Source organism: Trichomycterus rosablanca, chromosome 19, assembly GCF_030014385.1.
Source record: "Trichomycterus rosablanca isolate fTriRos1 chromosome 19, fTriRos1.hap1, whole genome shotgun sequence".
Classification (NCBI taxonomy): domain Eukaryota; kingdom Metazoa; phylum Chordata; class Actinopteri; order Siluriformes; family Trichomycteridae; genus Trichomycterus; species Trichomycterus rosablanca.
Window position 1 is genome coordinate 7,468,206 of NC_086006.1, and position 19,417 is coordinate 7,487,622.

A 19,417-nucleotide genomic window follows, 5' to 3' on the forward strand; every position below is an offset into this window, starting at 1 on the left:
TGTAACCATGTGTGTAAAACATGACATTAAAACCTAATAAATAAATAAGTAAGTAAGCAAACTTGATGTTTGGGTGTCCAGATATGCTTGGTACTGTATTGTATATTTTACCTAAATTACCCAGAAATTATTGGTAAAACTTGGTATACAATTAATTTCCCAAATACAGTTTTTAACAGACTAATTCTTTGAGTTTTGCTCTGTTTAAATAATTACAAGTCACAAAGAGTTTAGTTTAGTGTATCCATATTTTTCATCGTTTTAGATGACCCATAATACATTTGACAGAAATAGAACACAAGACCGTTCAACTTTATGTGAATGTTTGACTTTAGCTGTATACAAAATCATATAAACATTTGACATGTGGAGAATCATCAGATTTTGCCATGGGGGTTGCAGCATGTCTGAACCCGCCTCCTGCTGCACTGTGCCCAGCTGCTTTAGTCCACAGTAACAGAGTAACTCTCGCTCTCTCACAATCCAGTCCAGACGCACAATGGAGCTGCTTACTGCTCTTATACATGCTGCTGTGGTGGGTTTTGCACTGGCTGGAGCTGGAGTACATTGGTCGTATAAAGGCAAGTACAATGTTATGTATATATTATACATTCTGCATGATATATATGTAAAATGTATAATATATACACATTTATTCATGCTGTTTCAGTTACACTTATTTATTTTATAGTGTTATGCAGTTCTGGTGCACTTAATACAATAACAGTGTTCTCCAAAATTAACACTGATTTACTGATATGATCTGTGTAAAGCTGTACAATCAATTAACAAAATACATGCAATTTTGGCATCCTGTTAATCTGTTACATGAACATTATATAAAAAAAAAAATGTGGATATCCGACCATCAGCTTGTTGAATATTTTATTCCTAATCCATGGGCATTTATATAGATTTTGCTGACCTTTTGTGAATATAGCCTCCACTGTTCTGTGAGAGCTTTTCACAAGATTGGTGCGACATTGTGCCACTTAATCAAAAGATCACTTGGAGGTTGTAGCAGTGATGTTAGATGAGACGACTTAAGCTCGCTCACATTTCACTTATTCACAAAGGTTTCCATTGAGACTAAGCTCAAGGCTCTGGGAATGCCACAAAAGCTCCTTTACTACAAAGTGTTCTCTATAGACCTGGTCATGCTGGAACAGAAAAGAGCTTTCCCCAAAATGTTTGCATAGTGTAAGAAGCACGAAATGTACGCACCTGCTGGCAATAAGTGTGGCTGAATTAGAAAGGGTTTCCACATTTTTTGGGCCATATAGATAAGGCGTTTAATAAACACATACAACATAGCACTATTGTGTTTTGTCTCTTTTTGCACTACATTCTCCTTTTGTGGTCTGTGTTTACTGTTAAAGATGCATTAATCTAAACGTAATAGTTTTTTCTACTGTAAATAAGCTGTTTATATCTGGAGAACACAATGAAACTGAAACTTTTACTGAATCAATTAATTCGAAACGGGTACCATTAAAAAACACTAAGTTGGGATGGTTTGTTTACATTTGGTATAGGCATACACCCAAAAATCATTCCAAACTTTCATTATCACCCTTACATTTACAATAATATAGTTGCAGGGGGCAAACATGATCAGCTTCTGTAGTGCACCAGCAAGAATGTCCAGGGTTCGATCCCCAGGTGGGGAGGTCCGGGTCCTTTCTCTGTGGAGTTTGCATGTTCTCCCCGTGTTTGTGTGGGTGTCCATCGGGAGCTCCGGTTTCCTCCCACAGTACAAAGACATGCAAGTGAGGTGAATTGGAGATACTAAATTCCGTGACTGTGTTTCACACTGAACTTGTGAACTGATGAATCTTGTGTAGCGTGAGGTGAAGCCCTGAACCTGCAAAAAAAAACAGAACAATACTGGGGCTAAAAAGCCTCTAACAAAAGGAGGGGGCAAAGGAGAAAGTGGGTAGAACAGGGATAGTGCAGAACTGAGAACTGATTGTGAGAATATGACTGGTTGCTCTGAGCTACAACTGCTCCAAATATGTAATAAATACATAACAGTAAATATTCTTTTTGTTCATATTTGTATATATCAATTTGTTCGAGACCTCAGTGCATACTCTATATTTTTATACAACACTAGTAACGTTTTGCTTCACTTTGCATTGAATTGCTAAATGATTTGTAATCTGTAAACATATGTTCCTGGTATCACTAATGTTACATGCATATACTGTAACAAAAGTGACTTGAACACCTGCTTTTTATCAGAGTAAAGGATAATCTACAGTTGTCCAACACATAAGAGAAATGTGAATGTGATGTTACCAAAATTTAAAATGTAGTAATTACAAATAATTACTACATGTAACTGTGGTCATTTCAAATAAACACAGAACAGCAAATATTAAAGAAAGCAAATAACAAATATGTGAGAAAATGGGAGTGTCTACTTGTTATTTTAAGCTTTGAATTAGTGCTTAGTAAAAAATATGGGTAAATTATTTCAGAAGCAACTAAAATGTATTAAAATGTTTAATATGTATCATTAACCATACTTATTGTATTGTATTGTTACATTGTTACAGTTACAATGTAATAATTTAAACCCTTAATACAACTGTATTTTGCATAGTAGAAAAAATGGATATGGAAGACACCTGATTCTGATGATGATCCTGATGTTTTGTCACAGCTGTAAACCATAAAGTCTAATCAAAGCAGAGTGTAGTGTAAGCTACTATAATTCTCAATTTCCTGAAAATGCTTTTTACACAACAGAGCTGGAATTAAGGTAAATCAAACCCATGATGGACATGCTGGCATCTGGATTTTTTGTTTTCTGGATTACATGTACTCCTGAATTACGAGATTGGAAGAATTGAAGAAATAACTTGCTACATGAGACTATTTTTTACCATTTTGCTGTCCAATTACCTTATATAGACAAATTCTTGGTATCAGTTCCTGTTGACATTAGGGATTTAGTCTCATCTGCTGTTTGTTACCCCAGCCAAGTGATATTAGAAACCCTCTGTGTTTCACATCCGCCATGCCTGTGTTTGACCTCAGATATGGACTCCGATGTTGATGATTAAACTTGCCAAAATACACATGCGTTCAAGATACACTTTTCAGATGCTTTCTGCTTATCTTTTCCACACCTGCATATCAATCCACATTTGTAATTTGATTTGTAACTCTCTGGTCCAAGAACAAACATGCCTATTAATTTTGTTGCTAATTTATTTTGTTGCCAAATTATGTAATCAACAGTGATTGAAATTGCATAACATTTTTTTTCTAAATGTTTAGGCTAAAATTCATTGACATTTGTCCCAGAGCATAAGGCTAACACAGAATTTCTTTAACTTGTTTAAAGCAGCTGCTTGCTTTGTCACACTAGCTTGTAAGGAGGATCATGCTATATTCTCTGTATTCCTCTATCGTTTGTGCTTGTGCCTTGTTCAGTCAGTAGGTGTCACAGGAGGAGGGTGATTCCACACCAAGTTGATGATGTGATCTTTCTCCTCTTAGTCACAGCTATTGGTGTCTATAAAGCACTTGACCTGGCCAGTGGCACAACTTGGAATCAGACTTAACACACTGTGGTGGTTGGCTTGCCCCACTGACCCCTACTTAATATGCATATCATTGTGTTAAACAACTTAACCTGTTTATATTAACCATCATTTAAAACTTTAAAACACAGGTTGGGACTGCATGCCACTGCTAATTTTCTCCAAAACATCAAACACTATTGTATACAAACCAAAAATAATATATAGCAACTCTTTATGTGTTTGCTAGAGGGATCTCTGAATCAGATGCACTGGGCAGATGAGTATCCAGCATGCGGCGGGCGAAAACAGTCACCCATTGACATCCAGAGGCGCAATGTAAAATTTAACCCAAAAATGCTGCAGCTTGAGCTGGCCGGCTATGGTGAGATGAAGAACAGCAACTTTCTTATGATCAACAATGGACACTCAGGTAAACAACTTTTATCTTATTCAGTGGTGTCAAAAAGGAAAAGGAACCAATGGAAAATAGTCATTTTCAGGGTTTTAAGCAGACATAGCGTCCAAGGAATTACTTTCCAGAAGAAGTAACGTCCTACCTTACCGCTAGTTGTCACTTAGGGCACATTTTTGATAGGACCCAAGTTTAATACACTTTTTCATTTTGAGGTGTGGATCTGAAACCAAATCAGCACAATTCAAAACAAGCAACACATTTATTTTAGAAATTCAAATATTTTATCAGAAAATCATCATATTATTGCATAATATTTTTGGAATTTGATGTCCAACAAGGTTTGAGTTTATTTAAAATGTCACAAAAGGATTTTGATAATCAAAATTTGTTTTCTTATTCTGATGTGAACTAAGATTTAGCTTTGGAGAACAGATACATCTAAACTTACAAAACAGGTTGGGCAATTTCTTTGCTGCCAACTTATTTTTTACACCGTTTCACATAAAGTGTGAAGTTAATACCTGCTCCTTGCATGTTAACACAGGTGAGACTGACATAAAAATGCCAATAGTTGCTGGATTCCATTCTGTCAACACTAAGTGTAGGTGTTTGTGTCAAAAGTCTGACTTTTGTGTCTAAAAGTATGTGGATACCTCACAATGAGCTCGTTGAGCAATTCCAAAACCATGTGCATGGGCATAGAATTTCCCCTGTCCCTTACAGCTACAACAGCCTCCAGATAATTTGTGCTTATTAAGTCAAAAGGTCAGACACTGATATTGGGATCAACGTTTCATTTAATTAAAAAAGTGTTCAATAATTTAATGCTCAGGGCTCTGTGCAGGCCACTAGAGGTCATTTACATCAAACTCATCCTTAAGGAACCTTCTTTTGTGTATGGGGCACAGTCATGCTGATAGAGGAATAGTCCTTCTCCAAACTTTATCCATAATGTTAAAGGCATAAATTGTATTTTATACATAAAAATGTGTTTCTGATGCTCCATGGACCAATGATATGCTTTAGACAACTTCAGCCTTGGCATCACATGCTATTGTCCTTGTACGTAAGTGTCACATTAATGTAATATTTAATTTATTAATCATTGGCTTGTCACACAACCACATATCCTCTACATGTTTTTTTTATGTTTCCAACATATTTCATGTAGTTAGAACTCTGGATATTGTTTGATTAACTCAATTGCTTTTCTTACCAGTTCAAATCAACCTTCCGCCAACTATGATAATTTCAAAGGGACTGCCAAACCGCTACACAGCTGTTCAAATGCACTTGCACTGGGGTGGATGGGACCTGGAAGCAAGTGGAGCAGAACATACTTTGGATGGCATTCGTTACATGGCTGAAGTGAGATCTTTTGCTTTTATTTAATCCCTTTCACCGATTTACTGTTTTTAGGGTTTAAGGGTTTTGGGGCGGCACGGTGGCTAAGTGGGTAGCACTGTTGCCTCACAGCGAAAAGGTCCTGGGTTCGATCCCCGGGTGGGGTGGTCCAGGTCCTTTCTGTGCGGAGTTTGCATGTTCTCCCCGTGTCTGCGTGGGTTTCCTCCGGGTGCTCCGGTTTCCTCCCACAGTCCAAAAACATGCCACTAGGCTAATTGGAGACACTGAATTGTCCCATAGTTACCTAGCCGCTGGGATGCACTGACCAGTGCATTGTAGTGCCAGTCCCAAGCCTGGATAAATAGGGAGGGTTGTGTCAGGAAGGGCATCCGGCGTAAAAACTGTGCCAAATCCCGCCGGCGACCCCTAAAAAGGGAAGAAGCCGGAAATGCCGACCCCGTAACCGAAAAACGGGACAAAAGGCTGAGGAACAAGAAGAAGGGTTTAAGGGTTTTGCTATTTTGTCTATGTGTGGAACAGTGGCGATTTCTCTAAGACTGCAAGGGAAGCTCAGCTTACCCTAAAATGTCCAAAATTAAATGGTTAAATATGTACAGTTGTGTTAACATTTCATTGACTACAAATGCGTTAGAACACGTTCATCTCGAAGACGAGTTCGTTCAGAATCAGCTACTTATCACAAATCGACTGACTCGATTTTGTTAACTCCCGGAGCGTCAATGCATTTGCCCGTAGAAGCTGAGTGTCTATTCACTTCAATGGGACTGCATGGGAAAGTTTTTTTCATTGCTTCGAAACTCGCCGGTCATTGGATAAATGGCACGATTTTGTCTGGACGCTGAGCTTCTGCAAGATGATTGGAAGATCAGTCAAAAGGCTGAATCCCGTTTTGATTGACAGCTATTTTGAGATCTACACCGTCACTTAATCACTGGGAGCTTCAGTCCCATTGCGGATTTTGTGAGTGAAATCAAAAGACAAACTGCAACCCATTTCTTGGTATTTGCTTGGTGAAATTACTTGACCATTTCCATTGTTCATTGTGTAAATAAAACACACTCACACTTGTTTCGGGACACTGGTCAAGTCCCTGGAAAAGACGCCTGCTTGGTACGATAGGATCACAGGCCATTTTCTTGAAAAGGAACAGAGGGCAGAATTTATGTATAAATAAATTGACAAATTGTATGATGTAAGCCGACAATGAGCTTCCCCTCTTTGAAATGAAAGACCAGCAGCCGCCACTGGTGTGAAAGAAATTCTGTAGAGTGGTGATGAGTGTTACATTTTTATCAAACCAACATAAGACGTCACTCAGACTGGAGCCATCATTAGCTCACTCCTGTAGGACTGTAATGAAGGTTAAACAATTTTCTAGGATTACAAACTATGACTCACGTGGTCTGCTCGACTCTTCCACAGCTTCATGTGGTCCACTACAACTCTGACAAGTATGCAAGCTTTGATGAGGCTAAAGACAAACCAGATGGTCTGGCAGTATTGGCCTTCTTTTATGAGGTGGGACTCTACAACTGTTCTAACGTTAGATAAAATAAAATTCACATGATTATGACAGCACCATCTGCTGGACACAATTGCACAAACTCTAATCCACAACTAATCACCATTATTATAACACAGTGAAAACATGTACTGTATATAAGAGAAAAAAATAAATAAATAACTAAAAAATCTCATTCAGACAAATATTTACATCAGTAGTCTATACTCTGTAGAAGCCCATTTGTCGGTAATCACAGCTCTACAGCTTCTACAAGCTTTGCACACCTGGATTTGAACACTTTGTTGGCAGCAGGCCATTCTTTATGGCAGATCTTTCCAAGTGCTGTCAGATTAATGGCCATTACAAGCTGTTTAACAAACTATATGTGGGCTGTCACATACTTTTTACTCGACAGTGGTTTCCGTCTTGCCACTCTGTCATAAAAAACTGAATTATGCAATACTGCAAAAATGGCTGTCCATTCAATAATTTCTCCTATCTCAATACAGAACTTTTAAAACTTTTGTAAAGTGAACGTCGGTTTCTTTTTTACCTCCTTGATGAAGGCCCTTCTTGGCTAGTTGACTAATTTGGCAAGATGACCAACTATAATAAACCATTTCAAAAGCAATGAGGCCATTGTGTTCCTGATATCACAAATCCTTAGAAATTGTTTTATAGTAACAGCTTTATCAAAACTGTTTTATAGACATTGTTTTATATTAATATTATATTGACTGTTTCATATTCTTGCCCTATCACAAAGAGACTGTGGACTTCATGGCTTATTGATATTTATGATAATGCTTTGTACATTGAGGGCCCTTACTTCTGTGAATAAGAAAATTAATTTTTATTAAAAATAATTAAAAAAAAACTAATTTGATTTGTAAGTAATATTCAAAACACATTGTTTACAGTTTATTATGGATGTAATTGTGTAGAGTAAAAATTTCTTTTTTTATTTTATCCATTCAAAATCAAATCCACAACTCAGAAGGGCTCAGAAAATTTTCAGAATTGATTCATATATTTTCTTTCTGATAGCAACTGTGTGTATTAACTTATACATCTGGTTTAAACTTGTGGACTTGTAGGTTTAATATGTCTTTGCATGTATCCAGGACGGGCATTTTGAGAACACATACTACAGTGATTTCATCAATAACCTGGCAAAAGTCAAATACGCAGGTAACTAACATTAAGGTATGACATACAAGCTCATTCCAGCACTATATGACTGCATTCGGCCAAGACTAACTTTTTGAAAATTGTTTTCAGGACAGTCGATGAATATTTCTACTCTAAATGTGCGCTCCATGCTCCCAGAGAACCTTGCCAACTTCTTCAGATATGAAGGCTCTCTTACAACGCCCCCTTGCTATGAGAGCATCCTGTGGACTGTGTTTGACACACCCATCACCCTTTCTCACAACCAGGTACAGTTCTAGTTTTAGACATAGTAATGCATTAAAAAATTATTTACTTCATTATCATTTACTACACCTTAAGTATATAAGTGATTACCACAGATAAGAATTTTGACATGTTTCACAAATGTTTGACAAGTCCATAAGACGTTTTAAGTCTGGCTCTGATCTTGTCTGGTAAGTCAAGTATTCAAAATCAACGTGTCCTAAATAATTAAATTACTAATGCTGTTGGCTCCCTAAGTTAGTGTTCATGTTTCATTAGTCTTTTTTACTTCATTATATGTGATTTCTACATTTGTGATACTTTACACTTAACAGCTGTTAGCTGCAGATTTTTTGCCACACTTTTCTAACCACATTGTAAAAATTCATTCTATGTGCTACATATTGTGTAACTATACCCCTGATACTGCAGTAATTAGATAAATGTATGGCATTAGCAGAAGCTTTTATCCAAAACAACGTACAATTATGACTAAACTGCATAATTGTATGTTGAAGCAGTTCAAGCAATTAAGAGTTAAGAGCCTGGCTTAGAGGCTTAACAGTGCCAGCTTGGTGGTGATGGAGCTTGAACTGGCAGCTTTCAGTCCAGTACCCTAACCGCTGAGCTACCACTGCCCTAAATATAATAGTAATAGTACAGCAGCATGTGATTTGAGTAAGTTTTCCTAAACTTAAACTTAAAAAAAAAATCCCCTAAAAAGTTATTCTAAAAACCAACCCCTAAATCTCAATTCCATTATTAACAGCCATCTACACTGAAAAGAAAAAGTATTGTGCCTATTGGTAATCACTCATGTGCTGTAGATGAGGTAGATAAAGTCCAGTTTGAATAAACACTACAATCTTTTTTGTTGTAATTGTTACATGAACACTAAATGCTTGCCATGTACAGGTTAGAAAGCTGGAGAGCACTATCATGGATCTTGAAAATAAGACTCTGTGGAATGATTATCGCATTGCACAGCCTCTAAATGATCGAGTAGTGGAGTCCTCCTTCCTGCCTCGACTGGGCAAAGGCAGTATGTACACAGCTTTATATTTTTGCTATAGATCAACTAATTCATACAGAATATGCACCTGCATTTATTTCTTTAAATCTGTTTTTTGTCAGCTTTCTGTAGGCAAGAGGAAATTGAGGCAAAACTTTTCAATATTGAAGGCATGATTACATCGCTTGGAAAGCATATCTATTTAGGTATGATTTACAGTATTATTATATCATGATTGCTTTTACTATTTACTATAAGTAAAACAATGTTTCTGTTTTAAATTATTTTGTTTACTGTTCAGATACTAAAGACTCCAGGCCCAACAATAAAGGTAAGCACCAATTTTATCCATTTAAAGTAGAATGGAACAGTCCCGTTTCCACCAAGCATGGCTGGATTACTGACCGGGCCAGTGGGGCCAGCGCCCAGGGGCCCTCGAGGTTAGGGGGTCCTGAGGGGGGCTCCGGGGGCCCTAGCCATGCCTTTGGGGGCCCCTAGACTTCTACAGAAGTCGTTCAACATGGGTCCCTGATCCTCTAGGGACCTAGAAATTGCCAGGCAAGCCACCGTACTCCACCAAGGGGAAGGGGGTGTGGCGAAAGCAGTGCCTATCATTTGCAACCGGGAGCTGGTTCACCAAGGGGAGGGGGGCGTGGGACAAGGAGGGACGCAGAGATGAAGTGCCTTTCAATACACAGTAGGCTGGGGTAACTCAATATTTTGAACACTTTTAAAGGGTGCCGTGACTGAGTAAAGGTTGAGAAACTCTGGTTTAATGTATTAATCTACTTATGTTTTTGGAGGGGGCCCTGGGCAACTCTTTGCCCAGGGGCCCAGACTATCCTTAATCCGTCCTTGCCACCAAGGACTTACTGTTTTGTTTGAACTTCCACACCTCGTTATTGTATAGTTTCCCTGAAGACATAATTAACAGCTGTTCGTGATGAACAATGAACAAATCAAAAGGAAGGGGTGGTGACTAGGGGAGGGTGTGAAAGCGCAAAGAAAAACGTTGAGTCTATGTGCATGCCAAGCATATTAATAAATAACCCCAAGCGTCCAATTAAAATCTTTTACCATGTTTCTCTTGTTTATCTAGAGCCACAGGCAATAGCTCCACTGGTGCTACACTTTCTAGAGCACAAGCTAGAGAGTTATGCATTGGTGAACCTGGCTCAACCCATGAATCTGCACTCCTTCACAGTTTGTATGAACCTGCGGATGCATCCTCGACCCATACACACTGTCCTATCTTACTCTAACTCGGTCAACGACAACGAGCTCATGATCACCATGGGCCACGAGGTGGGTTTCTGGATTGGAAACGAGTTTGTAAACTTGCCTCACAAGCTGCGTCCCCACAGCTGGGCTCATTACTGCATCACTTGGGCCTCTCACACTGGAGGGGCTCAGCTTTGGGTAAACAGCATCGAGGGAGAGGAGCAGTACATACGGGCGGGCTACACCATCATTTCTGGTGGTCAGCTTATCTTGGGAAAAGACCTAGATGGCCTCCTGGGGATCTCAGATTCGGATGCATTTGTGGGCCAAATGACGGATGTGAATGTGTGGGATTACTTGCTGAGCCCTGAAGAGATCAAGGAGCAGATGTCGTGTGACAAAAACCCAGTAAAAGGCAACGTGCTGGCCTGGGGCATCACACGCCTGAGTCTGTATGGAGGAGTGCAGCTGGAGACTGAAAAAAACTGCTCCTAAAAGCACTGAGTTTCAGATTCAACATGAGACTGTTTTGAACTGATTCTATAACCGTGATAATCTGACTGTTGTTTTTTTGAGTTCAGATTAACAATTATGTTTAATCATACATATATGCAGTATTTTTATTATATGTAATATCACAAATAAAGTGCCTGATTATTATTTATATTATAATTATCACACTGGATAATTTTGGATTATCACACAAAACACATTATTATATATTAAGAAAACTATTTCTAAAATATAATTGTTAGATCTTATTTACACTTATGTCCATATACTTATGGTATTATGCCTAGTATTTCTGCTCTTCTCACCACTCGAGCTGAGAATTGCAGTTCTGAAGGTTCTTTTGGCTAGTTTTGTTCTTTGTTGATCCTTCTCTCTAAAACTTGCTCATGTAGTTTAGCCCTCACACACACACACACACATTTACACACACACACACATTTAGACACACACACTCTCTCTCTCTCTCAAACACACACACACACACACTTTTCTTGTGTTTATAAAAACTCTGTTTTCTTTCAATAAACTAAGGCATTCATACTTTGACTTGGTGTCTGGTCTGGGTGCTTTCCTCGTACGAGATTTAACAAATGATTCTTCTCCTGGTTAAGTTCTAGTCTAATTTAAGGGACAGGGCTTTGAGTGAATTTGAGAAACTACCTAACAATAATTTACAATCATTTATTCAAGAAACAATGTTATCCAACCAGTCTGATCTGGCCAAGGTGGTTGAAAGGTGGTTGTGTACACTGGGTACGCAGGTGGAGCAAAACCTGAATGACCCAGAGGAAACCGTTAATTAAAGCTGGTAATTAAATGGCTCTCCCAGCTGCAGTGAATTAACGCTGATGAGATTAAGAGACCGAATGATTAAAAGATCTTGTGAATAGCCTTTCCTGAAAGAGTTAAAGCTGTTAGGCACAGATACAAGCCCATATTAAAGCCCATAGTTTAACAAGCTCATGGTCAGGTGTCCACAAACTTTTAATCACACGTCGTACAAAGAGCAAAACGATGTCTTTTAAATTAGAAAAAAGCTAAATAAAATTAAACAAAACATTTTTAATGGAATATTACAATGATATAAACATGTTAAAGAAAATCTAAACCATTATAACCAGTACTGTCTTGTTTTTTACAATTTGTGTCAATTATGATTCAGTTGACTTTTTCTTACATAAGTCAATCAACATTGTTGAAAAGAATATGCTTACAGTGGTCAAAACTGACCTTTTTTTGCTAGGCAGAACTGACATATTAGGATGTGGTCCATTCCGAAGTGTACACCCTCTGTTTAGTGAACTTTGAAGTGTAATGCGAACTGTAATTTAATATTATAACTGCAATGTTTCATACATGAACTTTATTTACAAGAAAACTTGCTGGTTGATGCTGACAATTTTTTATACTTCAGAGTAAAAACACATTTAAGAATTTCGGAAGTGTGTATTTCATGACCCAATAATGTCTGCTGAGGGAGGTCACTCTTCTAAGTCCCATTTATAAGGAGGATTACCTCAGAATGGAACACAGTCGTACTGTAAACTGACTAGGCAGTTATCTACTGGGCTTTACAGACATAGTTGAGGAAATACTTTTAAAAATCTTACACGATAGAAAAAAAATTTCAGAGCAAATGTTTCAGTAATGTTTCAGTGCTTCATGGAAACAGCAGTTGCTTAGTGAAACTCTGCATTCTTCTGCTTTACCTGCCTTCTTTTAGTTTTTAATATTTTACAATGCAAACATTTCATATAAAAAAAGAAAACCATACATGTGTTTGGTCATTACCAAGTCCACCATTCTTCACTGCTAATATTGTCACTGATCCTTTCTATATAATGAAATGTAGCTATAAATCAAACATCAACACAAGATGCACTATGATCCTCAAGCCAGACGTATAATTAAGTGTTCAGCTGTGTTATACAGGAAGCAGACTAGCCTGTTTAATCCTGATTCCCTTTTACAGTTTGTATGCCACCTCCTAGCTCACTGTACCAACCAGGTCTGACACAATCAAAGGGCCAAGTGATTAAATAAAACAAAACATGATTGAAAACCAGCTGATGTATTAGCGATGAAATAAAATACCTTAATTTGAAGAAGCTCTAAACAGCTAGTCACACTGCTTTCAAAAGGCTGTAATTGAATTTTCAGGTTCCTTCACTGCTGACTCTTTTAGCGTACACTCCTCATCTTCCACCACAATCTCCACTTTGTTTTTCTTGGCAAACAGTTTGCTGATCTCCAGGAAGGTGGCATTTTTGGTTTCTGGGATGACCACCCAAATGTAGATGAGTGTGGCAAGGCAGATAAAAGCAAAGATAATAAAGCTGTACGACTTCAGTTCTCTCTGCAGAGACACACACATGGAAACCATCAGAAACATGGTCTGCTCATTAACCCAACATATTTAAGTTTCATTAGGTCCTGGCTGGAATTTAGCCTGAGACTATAAGATTCTTTACGGAGACTCAAGGTCCCTCAAACAATCCACTGCAATGCTTTTAATGGTTTGAAAACCTATTAAGAGTTTAAACATTTGATTGGTTCAAATACTGTTCTCACTAGGTATAATCAGCCAACACCTGTACACCTGTTCAGATTTGTAATTATACCATTCTGTCATGTAATCTGATGTGTGGCAGCAATGCAATGCATAAAATAAACCAATCTCAGTTTATGTTTACATAAAACAACAGAATGGGCAATGGAATGTGATGCGAATGAGTGACTATGACCGTGGCATGTTTGTCAGTGCCAGGCATGCTGGTCTGAGTACGTCACAAATTGACCTCGTGAGATTTTCACATACAACATCCTGTAGTTTACACAAAACACAAAAACATACAGTGACCAGCAGTTCTGTGGAAATGGACTGTTGATCATAAAGGTCAACAAAAATGTGGCCAGAATGGATTGACCTAAAGAAAGGCTATGGTAAATCAAATAATCTCTTTACAACCACGGCAAACAGAAAAGCATTACAAAATGATCACAACATGTAACACATTAAGGTGGATGGGCTACAACAGCGGGAGTCCACATCAGGTTTTACTTCTGTCAGCTGTAAACAAAAATCTGAGGCCCATTGTTCACAGGTTCAACACAACTGAGGAGTAAAAGAATGGATATATGGTTTGGTCTGATTAATCTCAATTTCTTCTGCTGTTTTCACTAAGCCCTTGCTGAGAAATTTCACCATGTCGACCACTCCTGGCTAGACTCATCACTGCTCCAAGACTGACTAATTCCACAGACTAAATTTAAATGATTATGCTTATAATCATGCCACAATGTTTCTGTAGAAACTCTAGAAAACCACAAAACCGCTTGATAGTAAAGTTCAGGATGTGTGAGATTTCCAATCTATCTGGTGGGCTAATATCAGACCTGGTGAGTTCAATGGCTTACCGATTACATTTGACTTAAATGAACACCAGTTGATCAAAAGTATGGGGAAGCTCAAACATGAGCTTGATGAACATTATATTCTAAAACTGTCTGTGGGAATTTGTGTCCATTTAGTTAAAAGCACCTCTATGAGGTCTGGCCTAACTCTCAATTAACCTTTACATATATTTTAAAGGTGCTCAGTTGGGTTGATGTGAGTTCCACCCCACTAAACAACTCAATCCCTGTCTCTATGTATCCTGCTTTGTGCATATCTGTTAGCAATGGGCTATTGGTGTGACTGAAACACATAAACTCAACAATCAGTAGGATTGTCTACAAACTTTTGATCATGTAGAGCAAGAAACTAACTGAAATATTGATTGTTAGAATAACTGATACAAAGTAACAAAACCAATCTGAATAATTAATAACTAATGCTCTCTGACCTCTAAGAATGGGAAGACCAGACCGATGGTGAAGTTGGAGAGCCAGTGCACAGATCCGCCCACCATAAAAGCAGCTGGTCTGGAGGACTGCCGGAATATCTCAGTAGTAATCACAGTGGGAATTGGACCTGGAGAAGGAAACACCATTTATCATTTTCACCAAAAATCCTAGTCTTCTCTGTGGTCACTTGAAACCACCTTGCTGTGATTTTCTGTAAGTAGCTCTTAAAGTCTTAGAATTACAACTACTGTATATGGATTAGAATGATGTAAAATGGGCACTTACTTGGGCCGATGGCATGGCCAGCGACATAAATGATGACACAGGCAATGCTGACATAGGGCATCCAGTGCAGAGTCTCCTGTGGATGGTCCAGCAGACTATTATTATGGTGTAAATCTTATGTTTATGACCTTCTTTCTTACACAGACTGACTAGACAAGGAATTGCTGGTGCAGCATGTTCTCATTCTATAGTTCTGCCCAGTCCTATTTATGAGGTCTATAACTCTACACTTAACATGTTTAGTACAAGAGGAACCCACAGACACTAAAAGGGAAAATTAAAAAAGATTTTTGAGTGTTATGCTGAAAAATATTCATGGTAAAGGATGTACCTGCAGGCTGAGAGCTATGGTAAGAATGATACAGGCTACACAGCAGATCCCAAAACCAATTAGCAACAACAGCTTTCTTCCAGAAGCCTCTACTATAAACACCTGTATAAACACATATTATTATTAATGATAAAAACTGCACCTGGAATATCTTGGTTATGTTTTAGTTGGCACTTACAGCAGTAATAGTCATTAGGACATTAACAGATCCTGTTCCAACGGTCACGTACTGTACATGGTTCTCTTTTACTCCAGCTGAAGCAAAGATGCTGTCTGCATAGTAATAAATCTGCGGACAGATCAAAGATTTAAGGCACATATCAGTCCTGCAGTAAGCATCTCTTTAATGGTGTGCTGTACCCCCTTAAACCATTTGTAACATGGCTCAATTTCTAAATGAGTTAAGCAGTAAGCCATGTTGGAGTCCTTCTGCATTGCTCTCTTGGGCCGGCAGAGGGGGCATGGAGGAGCAGTTGATTGATGTGTGGGCTCCTTTTAACTGACTGTAATCTGTGCCTCATTAGCATAAAATAATATTTATGCTGCAAGCTTTCTACAAAACTCTAAAATGGTTTTTCTGCATAATGGTCCCTGCACACATTATTTACTTTTACTGGCAATTCCACCCAAGATAGTAGACAATATATATTTATGATGATAACGGTACCATCTTCTCTCCGGCATCTCTAATAGGTATGATAGGAGACGAAAGCTTTACAGATGTGGTATATTTCCAAGCTCTTGTTAAATATTTGATGTGGTGCTCTGTAACTGTCATGGCTGTCATCTTCCATGAGTTGTTGCATTAACGTATTTCTACCCGAGAGGACTCACCGTTACTTTAAAAGAAGCAATGATAAAACAAATATTTTTATTGAAGGATGAGTGCTGTGAGTGGTTTAAGATCAGTGTGTCATGGCTTACAGAATTGACTCCTGAAAGCTGCTGTCCCATGTTTATGATGATGATAGACAACAGTTGCCAGCGCAAAGAGCGGAGAGTCAACAGTTTAAGCACAGAAAGCTGGCCTTCAGCTCGCTCTGAATGGGCTTCCAGTCTCATCTCCTTCAGTTCCTCATCCACATCCTCCCAGCCACGCAGACGCTGTAGTGCTAAAGAACAAAACAACCCAATACAGCACACACTGTTTATATAGATTTTGAGATGTCTTACTGTCCTCCAGAAGATTTGCAATTACTGTAATTACTTGTTCTCAGCTAGAGCAGCTTTCCAAATGTGGTTGGAAGTGCAGTGGATCAATCAAAGCAATATAATTATTAGTCAGACTTTGTGCAATTTTTACTTTTTTATACTTATTGTTTAGGAAAGATTAAATATTTTACCTGCCCTGGCATTATTCTCATCACCCCTTTGGATGAGTGTGTAGCGGGGACTCTCAGGAAAGAAGGGCAGGAGAAGAAGCTCGAGAACAGCAGGAACACCAGTGAGTGCCAGCATAATGGGCCAACCTACAAAGGTTGAGTAAGTTGAGTAAGAATAACTATTGTTATTGCCATAAGTCGATTCTAACTCCAGGCAACAATATGAATAGCGTTTCTCCAGAATTTCCTGTCTTCTGTTTGGGTCTTCAGGCTTCTTAATGGTTCGTCAATTTTTCTCTGATTGTATCCATCAATTTTGTTGCTGTCAGCCCTTTTAACCTTTAAATATGGCCTTCTTTTTAGTTTGTCTTGTTTTTACCTAAATTTCTTCTAGTTTCTTCTAGTGCCAGTTCCAATCCACTAACACATTCTCCTCTAAAAGATTACAGCAACCAATTTGAAAGAATTAGGGCTAGGATATGCTGAGCCAGCCACCACATATTTTTGAAGATCTGACTATGTAATATTATTTAGCAGATGCCATTCAGATTGCTACTGTGACTTTGAACAATAAAGATACTGGAATCATCCCTCTAGAGTCCTCCAATTGTCACAACATTCCTGTGTAATACATGGGCCTTAATGTAGCAGCTCAACACGCAGGACTGATATGAAGATGGAAAGGAGTGTGGGTACAACTTATAAATAAATATCTAGCATTTAATTGTTGCAGAAATTATTAACTAATAAAATACAAAACATTAAAAATAGAATTACTAGATAGATAGATCACTTTATTAATCCCAGAGGGAAGCAAGCTGGAGGTAAGATACATATAGACTGTGTCCATGTCAAATTTGAACCATCAATTTTAAGAAACTAAAAAAACAACACCTGTTTGACAGACTACTGTACCTTCTTTGTTGCCCAAAATGTTCCGGATACCAAACACCTGGGCAGTAAGGATGCCAATAGTGATGAAAAGCTGAGGCATGATTCCAATAGCTCCTCTTAGGTTCTTGGGTGCCAGCTCTCCCAGATACATTGGCACGACATTGGATGAAAGCCCTAGAAAAATGGCAGCAAAATATTGTTTGCATTCGATAATGTAAAATTCTTATGTAGACATAGACATATCAGGAATGACAGATCTACAAACCAGCACAGATGCCCACTATGAAGCGAGCAACAATAATGATTTCAAATGAGCCCACCAGCTCACTGACTCCCATCATTACAGCGGGGCAAATAGAAAAGATGTTGTTGAGTAGCAGAGTGCCCTTCCTGTGAACAGGAGAATAAATAACAAATACTTGAGAATAACCTGATCTAAAAATCTTTAAAATGTGAAATTAGTCTTAATTTCTAGACATTTTTTAGATTAGGCTAAAAAAAGCACCTTAAAGGTATTATTAATTCTTGGAGTTTAACCTAAGGGTGAAGTTACAAAAAAACTAAAATATTAACAGATTTTGCTCCTTCCTTCAATGTACCCTTTAAAGCTACAACCTCAAGACCATGTTTGTTTAATCAGAGTTGGAAGCTCCCATTAGGAGTACTTGCTCAGCTGTAAACTTCATCTATTTAAAATAATGGTCTTCATGGTCAGCCAGAGAGCAATAGTTTTCTTTTGGCATATGCTGTCGAAATATAAGATGAGAAACAACAACAATACACTGACTGCACCTTTAATAACAACATTCATACAAACAATATAATTTTAAGTAGAGGCCGGTCATTTGTTAGATGTTCTTTACATAGTCAGACATATTATTTTTAGTAATTCGGTTACCTTCCTAAGTTGTTAACCAGTGGTGCCACCATAAGAGATCCAAAGAAGCCCCCGAGTGGATACATGGACACAGTGAGGGACCACAGAAGGGTTAACACATTGTTTGTTACTGTGGCATTTCGACTCTCACACACACTGGTGTAGAAACTCTGCATCTCCTGAAAGTCCATTTGTACACATTGAATTACATTTGATTACAGCTCAAAATCTGTCACAATACACAAATCTAGTAAACACAGCTGATAGCCTGTACCGGAGCTGGTGAGTTGATAACAGCCACATTGTAGCCGTACTGAAATGATGAGCCAAATGTTGAGATGAGCGTAACCAAAGCCAACACCACAGTGAGTTTCTGCAAGATTTGCACATTATTTACAAATTGCTTTTTAACTTAAACAGCTCTAACAAATTAGCTGAAAAGACACTCTAAATAAAACACATAAGCTAAGTGTATCATTAATCATGCGTAGTTTAGAAAACATTAATCATAAGGTGGTTATTAGTTAAATTATGTAAACCAAACAATAAAAAAGCAACAATATCCATTTAACTCACCCCTTTGCATTCCTCCAGTCTCTCCATGTTGGTGTCGTCCCCCATGTTTTAACTAAAAATAGTTCTTACTATAAAGATATGGACATGACAAATCAGCTGCAGTTTCTTACATTTGCACTTTGAACATTGACCCAAGCGCTTGCCATGGTCTGATAAATTATGCACCCTGATAAAAGTTACAGACTGCATAAGTGAGAAAAGAAACTGCCAATAGATTTAAAAAGGCAGTTTCATGTTGCAGCATGGCTGTGCACCTTTGCACAAAATAAAACATTAATAAAGATATGGATTGACACGTTTGGTG

The 19,417-nt window shown here is 38.1% G+C and overlaps 2 protein-coding genes across 3 annotated transcripts; one reads left to right on the forward strand and one right to left on the reverse strand.

Annotated features, from left to right (window-relative positions):
* Positions 1-229: 229 nt before the first annotated feature.
* Positions 230-19,196, reverse strand: LOC134333989 (solute carrier family 2, facilitated glucose transporter member 5-like). 2 transcript variants are annotated; one of them, XM_063016172.1, is made up of 13 exons: positions 19,114-19,196; positions 18,812-18,910; positions 18,559-18,716; positions 17,926-18,050; positions 17,682-17,834; positions 16,788-16,913; positions 16,369-16,556; positions 15,623-15,733; positions 15,445-15,546; positions 15,114-15,189; positions 14,828-14,955; positions 13,077-13,338; positions 230-1,864 (listed from the first exon to the last, which is right to left on the reverse strand). In XM_063016172.1, exons 1-12 carry the CDS (start codon positions 19,156-19,158, stop codon positions 13,117-13,119), a joined length of 1,533 nt encoding a protein of 510 aa, XP_062872242.1. In that variant the 5' UTR covers positions 19,159-19,196; the 3' UTR covers positions 230-1,864; positions 13,077-13,116. The 2 variants fall into 2 exon arrangements, with proteins under 2 accessions (XP_062872242.1, XP_062872240.1); XM_063016170.1 differs by lacking the exon at positions 230-1,864 and having other exon boundaries at positions 12,025-13,338.
* On the forward strand, positions 3,771-11,172 carry ca6 (carbonic anhydrase VI). The gene is made up of 9 exons (XM_063016027.1): positions 3,771-3,966; positions 5,171-5,319; positions 6,739-6,834; positions 7,945-8,011; positions 8,102-8,259; positions 9,152-9,278; positions 9,371-9,454; positions 9,550-9,579; positions 10,348-11,172. Exons 1-9 carry the CDS (start codon positions 3,771-3,773, stop codon positions 10,962-10,964), a joined length of 1,524 nt encoding a protein of 507 aa, XP_062872097.1. The 3' UTR covers positions 10,965-11,172.
* Positions 19,197-19,417: the final 221 nt, after the last annotated feature.

What these genes read in the sequence shown, in the direction of transcription:
- ca6 (XM_063016027.1), top strand. Translation starts at nt 3,771, where the DNA reads ATGTGTTTGCTAGAGGGATCTCTGAATCAGATGCACTGGGCAGATGAG. An exon ending in GCATTCGTTACATGGCTGAA is followed by an intron (nt 5,320 to 6,738) that starts GTGAGATCTTTT and finishes ACTCTTCCACAG; the next exon opens with CTTCATGTGGTCCACTACAA. An exon ending in GCCTCGACTGGGCAAAGGCA is followed by an intron (nt 9,279 to 9,370) that starts GTATGTACACAG and finishes GTTTTTTGTCAG; the next exon opens with CTTTCTGTAGGCAAGAGGAA.
- LOC134333989 (XM_063016172.1), bottom strand. Translation starts at nt 19,158, where the DNA reads ATGGGGGACGACACCAACATGGAGAGACTGGAGGAATGCAAAGGG. An exon ending in AGCTTTCAGGAGTCAATTCT is followed by an intron (nt 15,734 to 16,368) that starts GTAAGCCATGAC and finishes ATCTGTCCGCAG; the next exon opens with ATTTATTACTATGCAGACAG. An exon ending in CCATAGCTCTCAGCCTGCAG is followed by an intron (nt 15,190 to 15,444) that starts GTACATCCTTTA and finishes GACCATCCACAG; the next exon opens with GAGACTCTGCACTGGATGCC.